This window comes from Dromaius novaehollandiae, chromosome 1 (genome assembly GCF_036370855.1).
Source record: "Dromaius novaehollandiae isolate bDroNov1 chromosome 1, bDroNov1.hap1, whole genome shotgun sequence".
Lineage (NCBI taxonomy): Eukaryota > Metazoa > Chordata > Aves > Casuariiformes > Dromaiidae > Dromaius > Dromaius novaehollandiae.
This window is the reverse complement of record NC_088098.1, coordinates 73,773,500-73,795,246: the sequence shown is the minus strand read 5'-3', so window position 1 is coordinate 73,795,246 and position 21,747 is coordinate 73,773,500. Positions and strand designations below refer to the sequence as shown.

The 21,747-nt window shown below is 36.5% G+C and overlaps 1 protein-coding gene across 3 annotated transcripts in view; it reads left to right on the top strand.

Annotated features, from left to right (window-relative positions):
- The window catches only part of SHISAL1 (shisa like 1), an 86,111-nt gene that overhangs the window by 48,420 nt on the left and 15,944 nt on the right, over window positions 1–21,747 (top strand). For all 3 annotated transcript variants that reach the window (XM_064516827.1, XM_064516829.1, XM_064516821.1), the window contains exon 2: window positions 18,375–18,473. In XM_064516827.1, coding sequence (XP_064372897.1) covers window positions 18,407–18,473 — 67 coding nt within the window. In that variant the 5' untranslated portion in view covers window positions 18,375–18,406. The remainder of the gene's footprint in view (window positions 1–18,374; window positions 18,474–21,747) is intronic.

The following is a 21,747-nucleotide window of genomic DNA, read 5'->3' as shown; positions in this document are numbered from 1 at the left end:
GTCATTCTTTCGTGCTCTTGTGTGTTGCTTAGATTAAGCATTCTGACTTTGTCTAGTGTAGAGTCCTCCTCAGTGACCAAAGCACTAGCATAAAGTCCAAAGGGTGAAAGTTGAGCTTCTACACCGAAGATGGAAACTTTTCTTGTTTAGGCAATATGAATAATATATGTCAGATTTTAAAAACCTTCAGAAATACTTTGGAAAAAAGAACATTAAGATCCAAGAACATTCATTTTCCTGTAAGGTGAATGCCTGAAAGTACTTTGTGCTAAAATGCTACAAAGATCTTCCAAATAACGGGGGGTGAATCACTTTCACATCACCCATTTGTTCTCCATATGTAAAATCTCTTAGTATATGCACAGAAATGGTGCTGTATAATTAATGACTGAATCAATTTTATCTTTAAAAAAACTTATTCTTAAAAGGCGAGACATCAAAAACGTCCAAATCCTTTAAGGGAAGTAGGATCTTTGATTTTTTGATCAGACTGTCATTTACTCTGCAAACCTTGAACAAAGAAGATTGCATTGATACTCTGACACTGCAATGCTGTGACAGAACTGTACCTATGCAGGGGGAGAGAAGGTGTGCTTACAATGACTTGCCAACTGTTGTAGTGGCTATATATTTCTGTTATGCCTGATTTTTATATTAGAGACCTAAGTTTTCCATTGGTTGTGGAGTGCTGAAGCAGCTGGACAAATTTTTAGCCTCTGCTTAGCTAAAAAACAGATACAGTGTACCACCTGAGGCTGTTAGCACAGTCTGCAGGCAGTACCTTAAATATTTGGAAATTATCTGTATGCACAGTTTCAAATTGAATCAGGTTTGGAACTGTAGAGCAAATATTAATGTGTTTGCATGAGCAGTCATTATGTGTTGTAATGCTGCTGATTTTTCTGATGAGAAACAGCCTTCCTTAATTATCCAATTATCTTTTTACAGTAAAGAAGCTTCTGAAGGAGTGAACTACTCATTTTTTGACTTATATTTTGGGTAGCTGTACAGTAAGTTAATTTTCTTATAGCATCGAGTCAATGGAAAAATAAAGATGTTTATCTTCCTATAAGCAAACAATATGAATGATGTATTTGCTTGACAGCAATAGGAATTATACAGAAAATACGCAGAGTTTTTGTTTTCAAGAATAAACTTTATTAAAAGCAAACAAGCTTGCAGGATGTCTTTTAGTTGTAGAAATAGGTAACATAAATATATGATGTGTCTTTTCTTAGATGCAAAGAACTTTTCCAGAATATTTTTCATGCTCCAGCTACAAAAGCAGATTGAAATATGATGCAAAGTGGATAAAAGTAGCAAGCTAATTAGGTGCTGTGTTGTAGTGTTGACAGGTTGATGGATCTATTATAGTGGAAATGCCTTTGCTATAATGCCCACTATGTAACTGCTTGTAATAAAACCAAATGGCTTTTGGATTTTTTGTAATCTTTCTTAAACACACAGACATACTTGCACATTTTCCTTTGTCTGCCCTCTGCTCATGCTTTGCCAGGCACTTCCTCGCATGCTGGAAGAGCAGACTTTGTAGCCAGAAGACATGTTTTAGGAGGCAATGATGTTCAAGGATTGTGTGTTTTCATGTAACATGCATCTTACAGCTGGCTCCGTATTCTGTTTTTCTGCTGCTTAATGGGCGTGTTGCTTTCTTGCTATTTAGTAGCTTAATTATACAAGGAGAGGCCTGACCGTGGAGAAATCATAGTTAATTGGGATGCTTTTCCTTTTTATAAGACAGATAAGGCAGAAGTTTTCACTACTTTTCACGGTGATACAGATGTTTGCCCTATGCGAGTAGTTTCAGATACCCACTAACATGCTACTACGCTGAATAGTAATGATTCAGTTGGCTTTTGTTTTCCTCCTCCTGTAAGACAAACAGAACTTGAACACTTGCCTCAGGTTAACTGACAATACTTTCGGTCACTGATTTACTCCAAAGCCTTGTATGTGTTCTTCTGCAGGAGTTCTGCCCTTTTAATAGTAATGCTGCTTTTGGAAAAAACATGCTGATCACTGTTCCCACAAACAGTTTTAAAATGTCTGTGTGTAGTCATACTAACATGACCACCAATTTTTAAATGTATGACTTTAATTACAAATGCAGTATTAGCGCTTCATATGCGTATTCTTCTGGACTAGTTGTATTTTAATGCTGCAGTTGAGACAGTCCTTTGTTAACAGCTTTGCTTCAAGAGGATTGAGCTGATATTCCCACAAGTATCTTCTTAAATGCATCTATTTGTTTCGTGTTGCAAACATTTAGCAGTCAGAGATCTGCAGTTTAGAAGTCTATATATTGTAATCATGTATGTTGCTGCTTTCGCTCTTCTCATTGCCTGTTGGGTTATAAACATTAATAGTCATATTTGTCTTCATTCCTAGGCAATTTTCCTTACTGCTTCCTTTAACAAACAGTGCCTTCTGGATTTCTTTATGACTTGTTTCATCCACTCAAAGATCCAAAATATTCTTCTACTAGATAACTAAATAGGCTTGCTCTTTCATATGCATCAGTGATTCTTAGATGTGTACTTTTGCAACTTTTGTCTTTGCAGGGCACAGTCATTCGATAATTAACAAAGAAGCAGACTATTAAGTTCTGATTGCTACCTCTTAACTTCCCTGAAAAAGAGATTACTACTACTTCAGATGAACTCGGGTCTCATCCCTGAGCATATTTTGCAATAGCTTTTATTCGAAGACGCCCTTTGTGACAAGGCTTATGAGATTGGAAGGCAGTTACAGTGCAAATGCATAGCCTGATTATGAACCTTTCTCTGAAGGATTAAGTAGAAGTTGGTGCCCACGTTGTTGCAGTTTCAAGCTGCAAGCCTGATTAACTGAAAAATGTTTTCCTAAGAGTTCTATTTTTAAAATAAATTCCTCTTTAACCAGTGTGGTACTTAAGGGGAGTTTTCTTTTCAGACCGAGAGAGATTTCTGAGTTGTTTAAGTTACAATGGCATTCTCAATTGTTATTAAATACCTTGCAATATGAGGGAGATAATTAATTGAATGACTTTGGAAATTCATCTATTTAAAATCACCTTCAGAAGCAACTGTGCTTAGAGCTTATAAGCAAGATGAATTGCAGTTCTACCCCTTTTCTTTGGCATTTTCAGTCTACAATTAGTTTAAAGACAGTGGTGGAAAAAAGGATGTGAGATAAAAGTATTGTGAGGGACTAAATTCCTGATCAGAAGTACATCAGGTAAATAACAAGACCTCCTATAAACTGACTTTTTGCTGTTCGCTGGATGGTGTTCCTAACTGACAGGGTTTGTGAACTACTTGTGACTCTGTAGATCTATCTTCTTGACGAAAACACAGTTTTTTTAAGCTAGGTAAATATCAGTCACATCTAAAATACTTTGAAACTACTTCTTTCCTTTTTCAGATTGCTTGATGTTTCAATGCACTTTCATTTTTCTAAGTGCATCTTTGAGATAAAAACTATGGTCCAAGTCTTACAAAAAACAAGTTCTAGCTTACTAATCAGAGGCTCAGAGTTTCCCCCATATTTCTCATGTGACAAGTGACACACAACTTGGACCAAAGAGAACGCTGAAAACGTTGAAACTGTTTATTGGGAGGTAAGTTACAAAAGGACATATAAAATAACATACAGCAAAGGAAGCTCAGCCTTTTTGTAATGCAAGGTAAGAGAGCTGATCAAATACTATTGAGTAGTGGTAAATAAACAGTTCACAGATGTCATTGAGATAAACAGTATCCATGTGGATAAGAGCTTCAGAGAAGGTCAGATGCTTTTAGAAACAATGAAATACTTCACTGTGACAATAGTTTGAGTTTTCAGGAGTAAATTTTTTCTTGGAGACATTGAGACTCTCAAATTTAAAGACTAAGGAAGAAATCTACCTCTAAGACAAACTGTTCTGCTGATGTCCGCTCCTGAATATCTAGAAGCCTTTTTGGAAAAAGAAAAACTGGATTTGACCTATGACTGGTATGGCAGCCAAACTTTCTGTTGGAATTTCACTGTAGCTTCTTATTCTTGGATACTGAAACAATTCTAGATTTTTACCATTAAAAACAAAAATTTCCATTTTGTGTTCTTGTATTAAAACTCCTGTCATTTCATTCAATGAAATGAAGTTGATGTAGAAGAAGCTTTCTGAGTTAGTGGCCATACAAAAATATTAAAGAATATTGTATGAGGACCACAGCTAAATTAAATAGGGTTAAAGAAATGGAAAATGGGAAAAAAGAAAGTTAACTCAATATTTCATTTGACCCAGAAGAGTGTTTCTCTTTCCCTATAAATTAAAGGGAAATAAAATAAGCATTTTGATATTTCCAGAACAAAATCTTTGGGGTTTTGTTTTTAAGTATCTACATTTAAAATGTGGAACACTTCTTATCTAAAAAAATTCATCATTTTTACCTGACTTTATGAATGCTTCTTGTTATAAAGCTTAATTTCTGGTGCATGAAATATAGACAAACTGTTTTGATTTACACTGTAAACAAGTAGGGGATCAACCTTTTTTTTCTAAAGAAGGCTTCTTGTTCTTAAGAGCTTGTGTAGATTTTTGAGAGTTAAATTACACATGGAAGAAACTTAGACAACTGGCTTAAAAGAATAAAGCTGAACTTAACTATCTGGATTATTTCACATGGCTGCCATTCTGACAGTGCTACCAGCCTGGCTTGTAAGCAGAGAAATAGAATGATTAAAGTCCTGGCAATTGTAGCAATCTATACCACTACCTGGAAGAAAAAAATTAAACTTGTTCCAGTGATTAGTCTATTGTTTGATGTCTGCTATGTTTAACTCTGTCATGAATACACATCGAGCTCATATATCCCACCTTAAGATCAGAGCAAAAAGATTAATAGTTTCTTAATGTGAAGAAGAGGCAGAAAAAGATCAGGATCCACATAGATGGAGTAAGGAATTATTCTGGCTTTTGAGAACTATGCAAACCATTCTATGGGCAACTGATTTCCTGTAATCGGGGGGATTTGAGTGCTTAGAAATTTTCACCATTTTGGCCATTCAGTCCTCCAGTTTCTATGGAGGACAGTTTCCACTTTTCCATGGATTTTAGTGTAGGATTGAGAAGATCCAAAATAAGAGTAAATTATTTTATCTTTGAGTGGAAGACCTTGGATTCCCTGAGCCTTCTTAGGAAGATTGTCTTCATTTGATATACTTTGCTATAACCATAAAACTACCTTATTAAAGCAAGAAGTCTTGACAACATATTTAAAAGTTTGTTTCCCTTACGGTGGCAATTAACCTACAGCAGCTACAGCAGTTGGTGCACTGACTGTTCAAAACCCCTTGGAAAAGGCTGAAGAGGGTAAGCATAACCAGGAAAGGACAGAGTAGTATATGGGCTTTGCTCAAATTTCACAAACAAAAGCAATTATGTTGGCTAGAAAAGATCATTTGTTACTGAACTCAGAGATGACAGCAAGGTGGAGCAGACTTTGCAGAGACAACCAGAATGCAGAATAAAATTAAAGAAAAGAACTGGAAGGGTTCTTTAGAAGTCATCTAGTCATTTCCATTCCCGTCATTTTGGCTGGAGGGATTAAAGTATGATTTAAGCAGCTGAAGGGGGTGGAAGATGAGAGGGACAGGAAAGGAGTAGGCAAAAAGCAGAGAAGCTAACCTCCACTCTGGCTCCTATTTCCTTACCTAAGAGCCCCCATTTTACATGACACTGTCTTTTGATCTCATCCCCTCCTTTGCCTCTTAAAATATTACCCATCTCTTGTTCAGTTTTCTCCAACGATATCCGTCTGAGTTGACATTCCAGCTAAAATTAGGAAGGCAGATTTCAGTGCTTCTTGCTGAATCTCAGACCTCTTTATAAAAGTGCCGTACTTTTTTCCTCTCCATTTGTGGAAGGTTCTGGAACCTGTAGCTGGAGTGAGTTAATCCTGAATAAAAGCCTACCGCTTTTCACAGACCTCATTAGATTCAGCCCAATTGCATTTGATATTAAGGATTGCATAATTCAGTATATTTTAGGTGTAATCTACTGTCTCAAGATACAATAGATTGTCTGGGGTATATGACTTCATACATACTGGTAAGTGTATTATGTAGTGGGCATAAAGAACTTTATGGTTAATGAAAAGAAAATCGCTGCAGAACGAGCATCTGTGACAACTGCCAAAAGGATTATATTTTTATTAGACAAGAGTGACAGTAGATACCATATTTTGGAACAGACTTGGAAAAACCACTGAGAAATTAGAGTTGAAGTGATAGTCTACTTGTATGATTTGTATGCACAAACTCAGCTTTAGGAGCTGTAGCACTAGCTTATTTTGTCATTTGCTAGGTTTTATGCTCCGTTCTCTCTCCGTGTTCCCTGTTCAAGCAAAATAGCTAGAACTGTCTTTAATGTAGGATAGTAAAATTGTCAGTTGAAACTAGTTACATGTGTTCTAAAGTACCCAAGAGAATGGGCCATTAGGACCCCATTGGGAGAACCAGTTCTCTGTGCTGGTATGGGAATCTTCCCCTAGACATTGATGAGGTAATGCAGATGATCTCTTATTACAGAGAGGAAATGTAATTATCCAGCCAAAATTTCCAGAAACAAAGCATCTCACTTTTCAAATCATTCCTGTAATTTAAAACTCTAAATTCTTATTTGGCTTCTTTAAGGTGTATAAATTGTGTCCTGTTTGTCACTCTCTCTGAATTTGGAGGTTAAGTGTGGATCTCCTAAGATATCTAACTATCATAAAAAAAAATATGAGCTTGTTTTGTGTGAAGATGGTTTAAACTGATACTGGCATCTTTTCATCACAATCTTTCAATAAATCGTGGATATTTAATTATACTTAGGTTAAATAATTCTCCTGTAAGTTCTTTGGGTCAGGGATGTTGTAGAGTATCTCAAAGATGCAATGGCATAAGCCAATTGAGACAAATAAAATACATGGTTGGGTCACGTTTATTTTATGCATGACTCAGTGCCCTTTCCATCTGCAGGTCATAAGGTGCTTACAGTCAGTGCATGCTAATGTGAGTAGGGTTTAGAAGGATGCTGAAACTGGAAACAAAATACTGGCTTAAAGAACAATGGGTAATTTTTTTTTTCCCCAGAAATGTTTTGTTTCCCAGCATAGAGCACAATTGTCAGCTCAGGGCACCCTCATCCACTGTTGCAGGGGCAATTCCTCCATCAGTTGCTTTGTAGTCGTGAGCCTGTTAGGGTGACTTACTGTTGATCGGGGTGGGCGATATTAGTTTTATGGTATACAGTGTGAGCCCATTCAGTTCCTAGCAGAGACTTGCACTTGTACGAAGCAAAGGTGAAATTGTGGTCCCACTGTACTTGATAGCAAAACTTGATTTCATTAGTGATGTAATTCTGCACCCAGCTGAATCCAATGGGACTTAATTCCATAATTAAAGCTAAGTATATTCATCTGTCTTCATACTGGCACTTAATGCAGTAATATTCTTGGGGCACTTAATTTTTGTGTTTAAGCTCCACTGTGTTTAAAAAGGCAAAACTGATCCCTGACAGTTCTGGAGGTTTTTTTTAAACAAAGTAAGCTATTTCAATAGATATGCACAGAAAAGTGTACATATAGGTCACATGTAATCGGTGCTAGCTTTGCACTGGAATAGCATGCCAGAACCTGCTTCAGGCATCAGCTGAGCTGCAGTCCCTCCCCAACCTATATATTAGGCTTTCAGTATCTCTTCCCAGCATCTTTCCATACAAATTGATCGTTCTGTATTACTGTAATTATAGACACATGAATGGCAAGTAATTCAGGTAGAAGCCCTTAGGTATGTGGCTCTATGGAGCGCAGTACAACGCTGATGTCTGTGGCTGATGACTAGGATCCACAGATAAAGCTGTAGCACTTGAACATCAAGGAGTACACTATGTGTGTAGTGTATACATGGCCACTGAGCGTATGCAAATAAATACTGTGCAAAGGAAGTCACTTCTATGTGATTGTGGCTTCAATCTGCAGCTAACACTTGTTGTAGATCCTTGTAGTTTTGCCCCACTCCTGTGAGTTCAGTGGAGGGGATCAGTGCAGGATCCATGTGAGATCAAGAAACAGCATTTTTATGGAATTTTGTGCAAGTCTCTTTAAGTAGCTGCTGCCACACCTACTTCTGTGCACAGCAAAAAATCTGCAGAAACCCCAAGCTATATACATAAGTACTGCTTACATCCTGTGAAACAAAGGATGTGAAACAAAGGTTGAGGCCTGTGATGTCAGCAGCAGCAACACAGCTTTGTTTTACCTGATCTTTTATTTCCAAAAATGCATGCTCTGAGATGGGGGGGCGGGGAAGATTGTTAAAAGCTGCTCTTCTGTTGCTCTGCTTCCCTTTTTTCCTCCTGCTTGGCAACCTCCACACCTGCTGTTCTGACTACTAAAAATTGTCCTTTCTTTTGTCCCGAGAGTGTTTCTGCTTCAGAGAGGATAAAGGATTCACTAGCATCTTCTTCTTCTGCATTGTAACTTTTGAAATCAAGTTCTTGTTAACAATTCAGTGCTCTTGGGGTTCCAAAATTTAGTTTTGCAATTAGAATAGCTATGACCTGGTATGGTTGCAGCGGTACAGGCACTTAAAGCTCTTAAAACTGGCTTTTTAAAGTATTCCTTAAACGTATGGTAGTCAAAATTTCATTGCCTGCTGCAGTACAAAGCTGGCACAGTTTATCAGGAATGAGGCAAAAGAATGGTTGAAAGGAAGCTCCTCCCCTTTTCTGCCATGCAGTTTTCTTCTCTCCAACATTTGTTGATTCAAGGCTCCCATGCAGTCCCCTTTTTCCTTAGCTGGTGTGGTGACAGCTCCCTATGCTGTCACAGCCAGCTTGAAAAACTGCCTTCACATGTGATGTTACCGAGAGGAATATATGGAGCATTTGGCTGTACCATCACCGATATCTTAAGGAAAAAGGCCAGTTCTTTCTCACTCAATTCTGATGAGTATTTTCCATCATTTTCATTAATGAAAGGGGTGAGTCTTGACTGAAATGTTTCCTAGAATTCAAAGTTATTTGACTCCAAGGGAAGACTAATGGCCAGTTTCAGATTTCAAAAGTGAAAAAGGCTTGTCCTTTGAACGAATTCTTACAAAAGCCACCCCTTCCCAAAAACAACACATACAGACACACCCAAATAGATTAAGTGCAGAATTTTGCCAGTTCACCCCAGGCAACCATCTGGGCTATTTTATTTCTCAAAGCCATATTCCTACCAGCATTAAGGGTATACCAACAGTACCATGTAGTATAAAGATAGCCAAACTGGCTCTCAATGAACCAGCCTAAATATTGGAAGTCACCCACCCTTCCTCACAGGGTAGACAAGCCTGCACAGAGCTCTATGCTGGCACAGCTAGGATGCTTTCAGTTCCTGCTGTAAAACTGGCTAAGATACTGCCCTAGCCTGCAGTGTACTGTTGAGATGTTTTCCTTCGGAGGGCTGGAATAATACTGGCAAAATACTTGTAATGCAGACCCATCAAACTACACATTGCATTGGCATAGTAAAACGATACTCACAAGAAAAAAAGTATTTTTGCTAGTTTAACCACAACTGGCAGTTTCTTCCAGTGCTGTAACATTAGTCAGGAGCTGCACCCTTTCCTGAGTTAACTGTGTCAGCAATATTAGGTTGTTTTCCCATTACAAAGCATTCTTTTCTTAAAATGTGTTAAATAACACAATAACATCTTTGAGCAGGAACACCACTTTCCACTTCAGTACTTGCAGGCTGGAAAGCCATTTGGCAGCCTTTGGGAAAGCACCAGGTCTACTGCTGTATGATATGGATGGCATGCTTAAGGTGATAACATTGTAGGGGTTGATGCTTGGTAGTTAACCAAAGCTTAATTATGACTTGCGGCCTGTACAGGGGTTTGTCTATGTAAGTAATACATGCTAACACAACAAAAAAGCTTTTTTTTCTTTTTCTTTTTTTTTTTTTCCCCCTCCCCCTTCCTACCCTCTACAGTGAAGGGAAGGTCTGATGTATGTGTGTATGCTTGTAAGTATAGTGGCATTAACTGTTCATTTAAATAAAGTTAAATGCATGATTCTAGGATCCAGGCAAAACCTAAAAGATGTTTTTTCTTTTCATCTTTGACTCAAGATTTTTATGCTTCTTAGTATTTTTTTAAAATTAGACTGTAAAGAAATGGAACAGTGTTCATATCTGTAAAAGTAAGCATCCTTTCTACAGCTGGTGGAGAGAATGAAAAGTTTCCTTGAGAATTTTGAATCCCTTTGAATTTGACATATTTAAATTGAGCCTTTCTGCTGGGTCCACTTTAACTTTTGCTCAATTTATTCCCCATGTTTTCAGTATTGAGCATAATGTTTTACAAACCCAGATTAACAGAAAATTAGAAACAAGTCTGTTTAGATACACATAATGATTAAAAATGTTCAAGAACATTCAAGCAAAGTAAAACTTAATGTCAACAGATTTTTCACAGCAAGCTTTATTTTTTTGGAAGAGGCCATTTTAGAAGGAAAATACACTAGCTACCTTCACTATTGTGTATGTATACATGCTCTCAGACTCTAGAGCAATGCAGTAATGTATAAATTAGCAATATTTGTCTATGACTATTAGACTTGAGAAGTTTTAACATGTCTGCAATAAAACTTTAGTCTTACCTTCCTAATTTCCTTTTAATTCTCAATAACCTCTTTAAAATTACATGAAATACTGTTCCCACTAAACTAGTGGAATTCATATTATTAGAGACTTGGAACAGTGCAAAATTTTAATTTAAAATATATTTGCTCTGGAGCTATACTGAACATAGTTAAAAACACAAGCTTAAGCTTCCCTAGGGAAGAGCTTTGCGTTTTTTAAAAGTTGAAAAGATATCTTGATTAACAGTAGAGATTTATAAACATTTTTAAATGAAACCTATCCTGCTTGCAGGCTCCTTTAAAGGCTACTACAAAATGCAAGTATTTCCATATCACGCCTGCCTCATGGGAGACCAAGCAGGTCATTCATGACTTCAGAGTCAAAATTGTGTTGTTTTAGATCACTTCATTCCATGAATAGGCCAGACTTGACTATTCTGTCTTATTAGATTTATTTATTCAGTTAATGAAGCAGTCGGAATAGCCAGCCATAAGAGTTGGAACTAGCAGCTGGTGCACAAAATCATTCAGCAGCTTTGTCTGACTCTATAAACTAGATATATATCTGAACCTGGGGTTTGTCTTCAGAAGATTGGTTTAGTTCATTAAAAATAAGGATTCTGGATGACCATAGTAAGTCTTTGTCAGGTACCTATGCTTATGCTGGTGTAGTACGCATAAATGAGAATGTATACATATTTCAGTCTTTTAAAACAACTAAGCGCAGCTCAGAGCATTAAGAGGGGTTGCAACTGTTGGCTGCAGAAGGAATTTTGCTTTCAAGAAGTGAAAAAGTTGCCAGTAACTTGTAGCTGAAGTTAATTATTGACATCAGTAAATCATCACAGCAACCATTTTGATATTATTTTTACACAGCAGACCATCTCCAAGAAGTAATTTAGGTACTTTTTCCCAAAATGAGATCTAATGTTTACAGTGAAGGGCCAGTTATAGGACAGACAAAAATCCTAAATTTTCTGATCTCCGTCAGTAGTAAATGCAGTAAAACAAATACTTCTCCTAAGAAATGTAAATATACAAGGAATTGCAACAAGAAATGAATCACCTAAAGTTTATCTGGAATGCTGCAATAGTTATGTCATAGTAATAGCTTTAGTATTGCTTTTGAGACGGTGAGGAATTGGGTTGCTAATAAGGATTTATGCTAATTTAGGGAAGGTTCTGATCAGTTTAATTTTGTGATGGAAAGGTCTGAACATAGCAGTGATTTTCTAAAATTAGTGATACTCTCGTATTAAGGAATCCTTGACTTCTAGATCAGTCTTGTGCAATGTACTGTGCGGTTGGGGTAGGCACTGTTAAAATCCTTTTCCGATTTGCATGCTCGTGATATGTGCCTCAGGCTGTGTTGGTGTAGGACAGGTTACAATGGCTGACTAAACATATTGGTGAAAATGAAAGTGGTAAAAGAGAAGATAAATGACTGACTTTTGTATCGTAGTTGACAGTTGCCGCATGTATAAGCTTCTTGGCCTTATCTTATTGATAACAGCTATTAACTGCACGAAGTTTACAATGCTGTCTCCAGGCTGCACTTAATTAATAGCTTATTTTTAGGACCCATGCCTGTTGTCCTTTCATGGCTATTTGGAGAATAATGGTACATTGTTTGAAAAAACACAAACTAGTTCCTATTTTCAATTTTAAAATTTATTTAAAATTATAAAAATAATTATAAAAATTTTAAAAAATTATAATCTATTAAAAGAGGGGGAAGAGTTCTGTAACTAAATTAATGTAATATAAATGTATTCATCTTTAGCAATACTGAAAACATAACTGTATGCGTTTCCCTCAGTTGCGTAGAGACTTGCACATGCTTAACTTCAAGCATATGCGCTAAGACGTTTTTGGGAAAGAGACACTGAACGATTTTAATGCTGCCCTCTATTCTAAAGGATTTTCTACCAGTAATTCCTTTGCATAGGTCTGTTTTAATCATTTCAAATAAGACAACTGTCAACTTAAAACTAGGATCTGTTTTTTATAAACATTTCTTTTGAGGTTATTGTAGTGTGAAACCACATGTTTTCTTAATAATCAGGTTTCCTTTCATGCCAGTTATGTTGCTGCCTTTGTTATAAGACTGTGGTTTTATTGCGGTAGCGTACATTAACTCATACTAGATGCATTTTTCAGCATGTTTTAATATGTGAGAGTCAACAGAGCTGGACTGCAAGTTAGGTTCAGATCACAGCCTTCTGTTTTCCACCTAATTTTAAGCAGCTTTCTCAAACACTGTGTCAGCCTTGGCTACGTTATTCAGCCTCTTACTGATGGCACGCTCCTACCTGTTGTTTTCTGTTGCCTTCAAGTGAGAGAACAGGTTGAGAGGAGACCATTTCCCTGCTGGTGATCCTTCCTCTCCGAGCAGTGTATGGGAGCAAAGCTCACATGTGTCTGAGGTTAGTAAGTGTGTGCCCAGGAGGAGAGTGGAGAATGAGAAGGGATTATGGAAATCAGACCCTTCTTAGGTGTTATTTAATCATGGCTATGGAAGATGACTTCCATGCCTCAAGAGAATGAAGGAGGAAGTGGAGGGAAGCCCATCACTACAACCGCCACCCTGGCATGATTTCCCAGAGGCAGGACACTGACAATTGCTAAGATTTGAGGGCCTGCAGGAGGTGAATGTGAAAAGAGAGACATCTTCAGTTATGTCACATGTAGTGGAACACTTTGGCCCATATAATTATGTTTGTATGTAGATGTACCTGTCTCAGTATAACAGTGGCACACCAACATATCTTTTGATTAACATTATGAGAATTAGCAGAAGCTGTATGGCTCATTGCACTTTTGCAGTGTTATAATTTTATTTACCCTGGAAGAATTGGTAGCTATTGGGATATTTATTAGGACCTTCTGGGCACTAACAAAAGACAGAATTATATCACAACCTTACCAAAAATTGTGGAGCCAGAAGTAAGAGTAGGTATAGAAAATATGTTCTTAAAGGAAGGATTATAAGACCTGGAAGTTGTTAGTCTAAGAACAGACTGAGTGGAGATACGATAGCACTTTCTGTATGTATTAGTTCAGGCTGACACAGAGAGAGGTGTACCTTATGTATCTGCAGACAAATGGCTCTGCAGCTCTACTGAGGATATGATGGGCTTGAATCGTAGCAAGGGAACTACGAGTTAGACATGAGATTAGAGAAACACTAGAAGTGGATTGCACAAGGAAGCTGAAAAAACCTCCAATGATGGAGATTCTGAGAACTTCTAAGAATGGTTTAGAATCCTTAATCCTGTGTTAGAAAGATGGATAAGATGACTTCTTGAATTCTTACTAGCCTATTTTTCTGTTGTTCTATACCGAGAACTAATGTGAGAGTGCTGATGTATTTAATAAATACTCTTGCTAGCACCTTTTGTTCTTTCTAGTAACAAAAAATGCAAAATGTGTAATGTCTCTCAAACATCTCTCTTCTAAACATAGTTTTTCTTTTTCTTTGAAGTAAGGGAAAAATTATTCCTACATAAAATCTCCTTGCCACATGAAATGGCAGCTTTTCTTTCCAATGATTCATTGATTCCTTTCTAGAAAACAGCTAGATAAAACTATAAGGGTAACCGAAGTAGTGAACATAGCAGCAAAGTAAGAGCTAAAATGTCACAGTGTGTGACTAAAAAGCAAAATATGGCCTAGTGATCAGATGCATCAATTTGATCATTGCACCTAGAGTACATGGTGAGGAGGGAGGTTAAAGGCAAACAAGTTCAGCTTCTGGAGCAGTGGTGAGATTAGAAGCTATAGCACAACCAAAGATTTGGTCAGTAGAAGGAAAAAGCTACCCACCTGTTGTATCTCACTTTACTGTCTGTTCTCCCCGATCACAACATCACAGCAGCATTCTTTTGAATTTTGTTCTCTTTAAATCATTCATTGTCACATCTTCTGATAGGGAAAGCAATATTCCTAACATACGCGTTATACCATGACGAGATAGCAAAGCACTTTAAAAAAGCTGAGTAAGGACCATAATTTCCTTTTCATGTCAGAGATGTTGAAACACGGGAGGAGGGGAACAAACCCTCTCATGCTGTGATTTCTCAGCTATTTCTTTAGCCTAATTTATGATGACATAGTTGCACAGATACTTGTGATTGCTAGCAGAGGGAGGAGGTGTTGTGAGGCTGGAAACAGGAAGACAAAGGATATGGAAAAGGATTCTTCTTCCTACCACAGAGACTACAAATGAGATTAAAATGCTGAAGGAATCAGTGCCTTAGACCACCCATTGATTTATCATTGATTTAAAGAAAGGAAGAAAACCTGGTCTCTTAGCTTCCAGTCCCTTCATCTTCTCCACTGGATTTGTCATATGTTGTTCAAATTTTTTTTTTTAAAAAAAAAAAAAAGCTTTCCTCTTTCCTTCAAATATAATTTTCTCTAATTTTCAAGGCCCCAATCAGTTTTGATTAATACTAACCATAACAAATTATTCAGCTATGTCACTGCTAATTACCATGTCCTATCTCGCTTCAATTTTGTTGGCCTAGCATTAGGAAGTATTTTGTGTGATTTAAGCACTTTGTTTTACTGTGCCACCTGCTCTCCTGCCCATCAGTTCCACCTGGCTGATTCAGTTCTAAATCGCTCAGAGATGTCCTCAGTGACAGTGCACTAACTATGACAGTGTTAATTGGACAACAGCAGGCGTGAAAAAAGAAAAAAAAATAGTGAATTGTTAGTTATGTGTCTCTCTTCCTATGAATGACCATATTTTGTTTTATGACTACTGATTCAATGATCATTAAAGTTATAAGAGCATCTCCATATCATCACAAATATATATCTATGTGTGTGTAGGTATCTATGCACATATATATGTTTCCTGGCTCTGCTCTTGCAAGCTGGCACATAATAAAGCACAAGCATCACAAGACTTGGATTAAAATGCCAAGTTCATTGTTGCCAGTTCTGTTGAACTTAATTGAATAAATCTTTCCTTCCCCTCCCTGAAAAGCTTCTAGACTTCTACATAAAGTAGTGATTAAAAAATTATCAGTAAGACTCTACTTTTAAAAACAGGCATCTTATTTCCAGTCTGATTCAGTCTTTCATGATTGATATGCTATATTGTTTTCTCACTGTGCTTGTTGCCTGGTCAAATTGCATGCTACTAAGTAAAATATTTTACAGAAATCTACTATGCTAATGTCTTATTAAGCAACCTTCATCAACAACAATATAAAGAGAAATGAAATTTACTTTCTGTAAGCCCACAATGATATGCATCAATTATATTATTCTCCTTAATTATTTATTAATTGTGTTCTATATTAACCATTTAATTAACACTCTCTAGATCCATTTCAGGCTCATAAGCCTGTAATTACCTGGATTATTTCATTTACTGCTAAAAATGTCATTAATTTTCTTCAAGTGCTCTGTAAGCTGCCTTAGTGTCACCCCAAAAATAACTGAAAAAAAGAATATATATGCTTCCCAAACAGCTCTTCTAAAATAACTGGATACAAATTACACAGAATTGCAGATTTAAAATTATGAACATTAGTATCAGCTCATTAATGTCCTGCTAAATTATTCTTGAAATGGAAATATTTAAGTCTCAGCTATACCAAACATCTGTCTCTTCCCAGATGCACAACAGAAGTGCTTATTGATTGGTTTTCTTTTTCATGAACTACTACTGAATATAATATTTCCCTATAGTAATGGTCACTGTCAGAATTTCTACAGTTTTGATTTCCCCAGGGGAAAAAAAAGTCTTACTCATTTTATTCTAAACAGTGTTAGCAATACATGACTCTCTTTATCTGTTTGCTTTCTTGATTAAACTTGTAAATTCTTAACCTCTTGCTTATATTCAGTAGTATCTTTTTTTTTTGCTTTTTTTTTTTTTTTTTGCTTTTTATGCAATTCTAACTTTAATTAAAATATCAAGCAGATTTAAAGTGATATTCCTTCTGGAAAAAGCATGGCTTCTTTTGATTGATGCTCGGTGGCATATTCTTAATCTGTTCCTGGTTAGCATTCATAGTTTTCTGTACAACTATTTTTTCTTTCACGTGTTGTGGTATATGATTGTTTTCCCCTGAGAGGAACTGACTTATTTTAGACCTACAAATATTAAAGTGGTTTGGACTTCACTCATGTTTCAGATGACAAATGTAATTTATCATAATTTCTTGTACAAAAGTTACCACTAATTTTTAGCTTTGTGATCTGCTTGTCTTCATCTGCTAAGATGATTTGTTACAGAATCTGCTTGTGCTGGACACAGCATTTCTTGTTAGTGAGCAATCTGTTGTCTATCAAAGTTTTGTAGGTTGCATTATGTCTTCCCTCCCATGCCCACGTATGTTGCTCAGAACTTAGTTATTCATGATACTGCTGATTTTTCTTTTCCGTCTTTGTTACATACAGGTGCAATTGTCTTGGGGTTTTAATTTGATTCTGTAGCCTGTAGTAGACCCCAATTAGTAAACTACATCATATTTACCTATTATAGCACTGATTTTTAGAAGCATTTGGCATCATTTTGCTCTTGAGCTGTCAGTGTCTTAGAAACAAACAATATTTTTATATAAATTGCCATTTTTCTATAATTTTTCTATGTTGCTTCTTTATGAACACCTTAAACTGTTGTTCTTGGTTTTTATCAATCCAAGAATGTGACTCACTCCTGTCAGCCTCCAGTATACCAGCTAGGTGGAATTTCTTCTCCTAAATAAGCAATTCCAGGCTTCCTGGTTTATAGCCCAAGCTCCCAAGATAGCTGTACAGACCATTAAAGTACCTCTTTATTATCCTCTACTGTCAACGTGTGGTCAGGATGCTGAAGAGCTTATATGCCCATTTTTAGTCTGTGTAGCATTGACAGCAGGATAGGGTACCAAGACGTTGCTATTGATGTTGATGGCAATGTTTGTATTGGGAGAGAACCTCTGCTACACTTGCAGAACATACAGCTGGTGAAGTTGAACCAATGTGCATATAGGAAACATTCCGAATCCCCCAGCTGTGAGGCTGTTCTGCAAAAAAACTAGGGTAGCCTTTTTATGACTACTGCCAGCCAAACTGCAAGGAAGCCAGATGAGGAAGCAGATAGGGAAGCAGATGGCAGCATATAAGTATGCATCACATCTCACCCTCATTTCCAGAAACACGAGAAATAAGAACAATCCTATGAAATGCTTTGATTCTAATAAAAAAAAATTTTTTTTGAGATGTTTTCAACCAGCTTAGTTGCTCAACCCACTTTCTGAACGACTGCACCCTCTAATGGGGTAAAACAGAGTGACTTTCAAAGCAGACTATTTTTGTTTTGTTTGTATTCTTCCAGTTCTTACAGGCATAATACAGTGACCCATTCATGATAACAATAAAACAAGCAGGCTCTTGCTGAGTTTAGATTACAGGGAAAGTGTGAATATCCAAGAAGAACTTCATATGATTCATCTCTACTCATTGTTAATGAAAGGTGTGTAAATAGTTGTTTACATTCACGGTGAAATAAAAAGGAATTTTAACAAAATCCTTGAAAGGAGAATTTATTTCACTTCTAAAACCCAGTCCAGAAAAAAGTATGGGTTTTTTTGTTTTTAATTTATTTTTATTGTATGAAGTAGTTTCAGCCTACCAAAGCTTTGTGTGGAAGCAAGTCTTTGAACAAATGAAGGTGAGATGAAACAGACACTTAACCATGATGTGTCTTGTCCAACAGGTAATTCTCTAATGGACCAATGAAAGCCAACGATGACAAGTTGTGGTCAACAGTCCTTGAATGTGCTGATGGTTCTGCTTTCATTACTCTTGTCAGCAGGTAACTTTTATGCCAAAAATTTATCTTTCAATGATGTATGTCACAGGGAAAAAGTAGCTACAATTTAATCCTGGATTACTTCAAAACTAACAAGATCTAATGCGTTGTTCATTGAGTAATAAATAAATAAATCAGCTATGCATTTAGTAATTGGAAGCTGGAATTTGAAATGCAATTCAAAATTCAGTATAAGAAGGCAAAAGTAATGGGACACTGACAAGAAAAAGCAAGCTGAAAATTTAAGAGGCAGAGATACTGTTTTGATATTCTAGTTTTTCAGCTCATCTTAAAAAAAATAAATAAAATAAAAAGGTCTGCACCACTATACAATCCAATCATTTTGCTAAATGACCATCTATTGAAAACAGACCAAGCAGGGTTCCAAATGTATATTTCTATACATGCACACAGGAGTATGTGTGTATGTGAAGGACTGCACTTGGAACTTCAGCTGGTCTTGTAATAAGTGCATGTCAGAGGTGATGTAAGTTATCTTACATATATGTAAAGAAAAATGCATGACGTTATACAAATAGTACATCATTTTCCTGATTGGTATTATTCTATGTAAATGTACAATTTTACCTGAAGAATTCACTGGACAGGGAGTGGGCACCAGGTTTTTCCACTAGATGTGTGCTAGATCTGCCCTAGGTGTTTGCTATTAGTGCACAAAAAGGATTTATGCAGAAATCTGTTAGCTGTTACACTGAGAATTATTGGAGCCCTATGATTATTAGTTGCATTTTTTTCTTCAGGAAATATCTATGACATGAAGGTTTTCTGTAATGATGGAATAATTTTATTTTTAAAAAATTAAAGGGATCTCAGTCCAAATAATTTGGTCCTAGGAATTTTAAACTTCTAGCACAACCTCTTCTACCTTCTTTCTTGAGTTCTTTTTGATTCAAAGAGATTTTGTTTTATCCACCACTACTCCTTATTCATATCCTCAACCACTATACTTAAAACTTTACTAAGCATTATATATCTTTATGCTCCAGTAACAATTGTTACTGTAGTGTCTGTTATCCTTACAACACTCAGTATTATATCCTCATCCATTAGTTCAAGTGTGCATTTTGTTGCCCAGAGTCGTCGTTACTCATTTGTAAGCATTCTAGTTGATTTTTACTATTGACAGTTCATTTTGTAGCTGTAATTGACACAGTCCTTCTGTTAATAATATTACAATATTGCCAACTTGACCGCTGCTCTGCCTAATCTTAAAATGTTGTCTTGCTTTACAGTGCTTCCACTGATATCCCTATGTATGGCGCTGCATCCCTAGTTATGTAACCACCCTTCTCCTATGTACTAGGATCAGGGATAGGGGTTATAGCCATCATTTTTCAGGTTAAAGTCTTTTCAGAAAGCTGTTTTTCTGGTACCTAAATGAAGCCAATTTTTCAAGAAGAATTCGGTGCACATAGTCCAGGAGTCAAACAGCACAAAACTTTTCCAGCAGCTCCAGTCTTTCTGTTCATTTTCATTATGTTTTCAAACTGTTACCATTCTTTTTAGGAAACTTCTAGTAGAAATCTCCTGAGATTCCACTTCTGCAAGCATTTTCCTCAAGATAATGTAATTGTCTATGTTCCAATTGAATGGGACATTAGTATTACACTATGTGTGCAAACAGAAGTAGTGATAATATAATTGTCTATGTTCCAATTGAATGGGACATTAGTATTACACTATGTGTGCAAACAGAAGTAGTTAGCCACTGGTATATATACATTTATTCCCTCAAACCCAAGCATACAGCAAGTGTTCTGACTTGTTTTTCTCCTAGGAGATGAAATACTCTGCCTCTGAAGTACAGCTTCTTTGTTTGAGACTAATTACATAGAGTTTTTAAATAGTTTATCTATAAATGCCAGAAAATTGTCTTTGTAAATGTGTGCCTTATCTTCTTGCTGATCTTCAGTTATTGGTATTCTATTATCTGATATTCATTACTAGCATGTAGAGTGCAGGCTTAATCTGGAATCATCAGAAGCCTTTCATGCCAGCCTAGCTCTGCTCCTTGGGGAGTTTTATTACTGACATCTGTAGGCACGGGTTTAGACCCTTGCTAACTTATACCAACATTTTACAAGACTCGAATGAAATTTATTATATATTATTTTGGAGCTAGCACAAATATAAAATATTTGTCCAAGATGCATCAGCTTTCATAAAGGAAAACTATTGGCTTTATGCAGTGAGAATGGCAGAGCTAAAGGATGCTGCTCTTTTTGAAATGATACAAACATCATTCTTAGACTGAGCTGAAATGAAAACCTAATGGCAAGACTCTTTTTGACTTCACTAGATTTACAGACTTCTGTCTGTAAGATCATGCCTCATTTCCAAGTTCTTGATCTACTAAGAGGTGCAGACTTAAATTTTTAAAACCTTTATCTATGGTTGAAAACTGCACTTAATAATTGGAAGCCTAACTATCATTAGCTCCACAAGGCACAGTGAGAGTTAGCGTACAAGTAAAAGACAAGTTCCCAGAGCAGCAGTTTTCAGGGCCTGGTTTTCATTGCGTCAGTGGCAGCAGCAGTAGAATAAAGGTGTGTGTTTGGATATCAAGCTGTGGGCTCAAAATGAAGATAAAGTTTGGCAGCTTTAGCTGTGTGTCTAGGAAGGAGATGTAATTGCCCAAAATGAGCAAAATTCTCTCGTGACAAGGAGAAACAACTCTGAAAAGGAAGGCCTAAGTTCAGAGTGGGTAGGCTGTGGCTTCATTAAAAAAAAGGGTGAAATCAGATTCAGAATACAGAAACTCTTCAGACTAATTTTATTTCAATGTGAAAACATCAAGAGCACAAGGCCACACAGTTTTAGGATATGTGGACACATTAATTGTACTGACGGCACAGGGAATGACTAATAAAGGAAGGAGCAGCATATAGTCATGCTAGAAGAATATCAGTCTGTCCATTTAACTCCTAAATGTACACTTTGCAATAATGTTGATATTTAAATTCCTTGAATGGGTTAAAATACATTTATAAAATCAGTGATGGCAGCAAGGCTGTATTAGCAAGCAAAATTTTACAGATTATTTGCACATTACAGTAATTTTCCTTTAGAGTAGAAAATGAATGTTCCTATATCAGAATTATCAGAGGATCTGAAATGATTGGGGTTGTGCCAAGTAAAATGTATGTATGTGAATATTTCTGTGGATACATATGGAGAGCTTATAATGACCAGCCACCTCTGAAAGCTTTTGTGCTTTACAAACTTGGTAGCTAAATTAAAGATTTAATCAGCATTA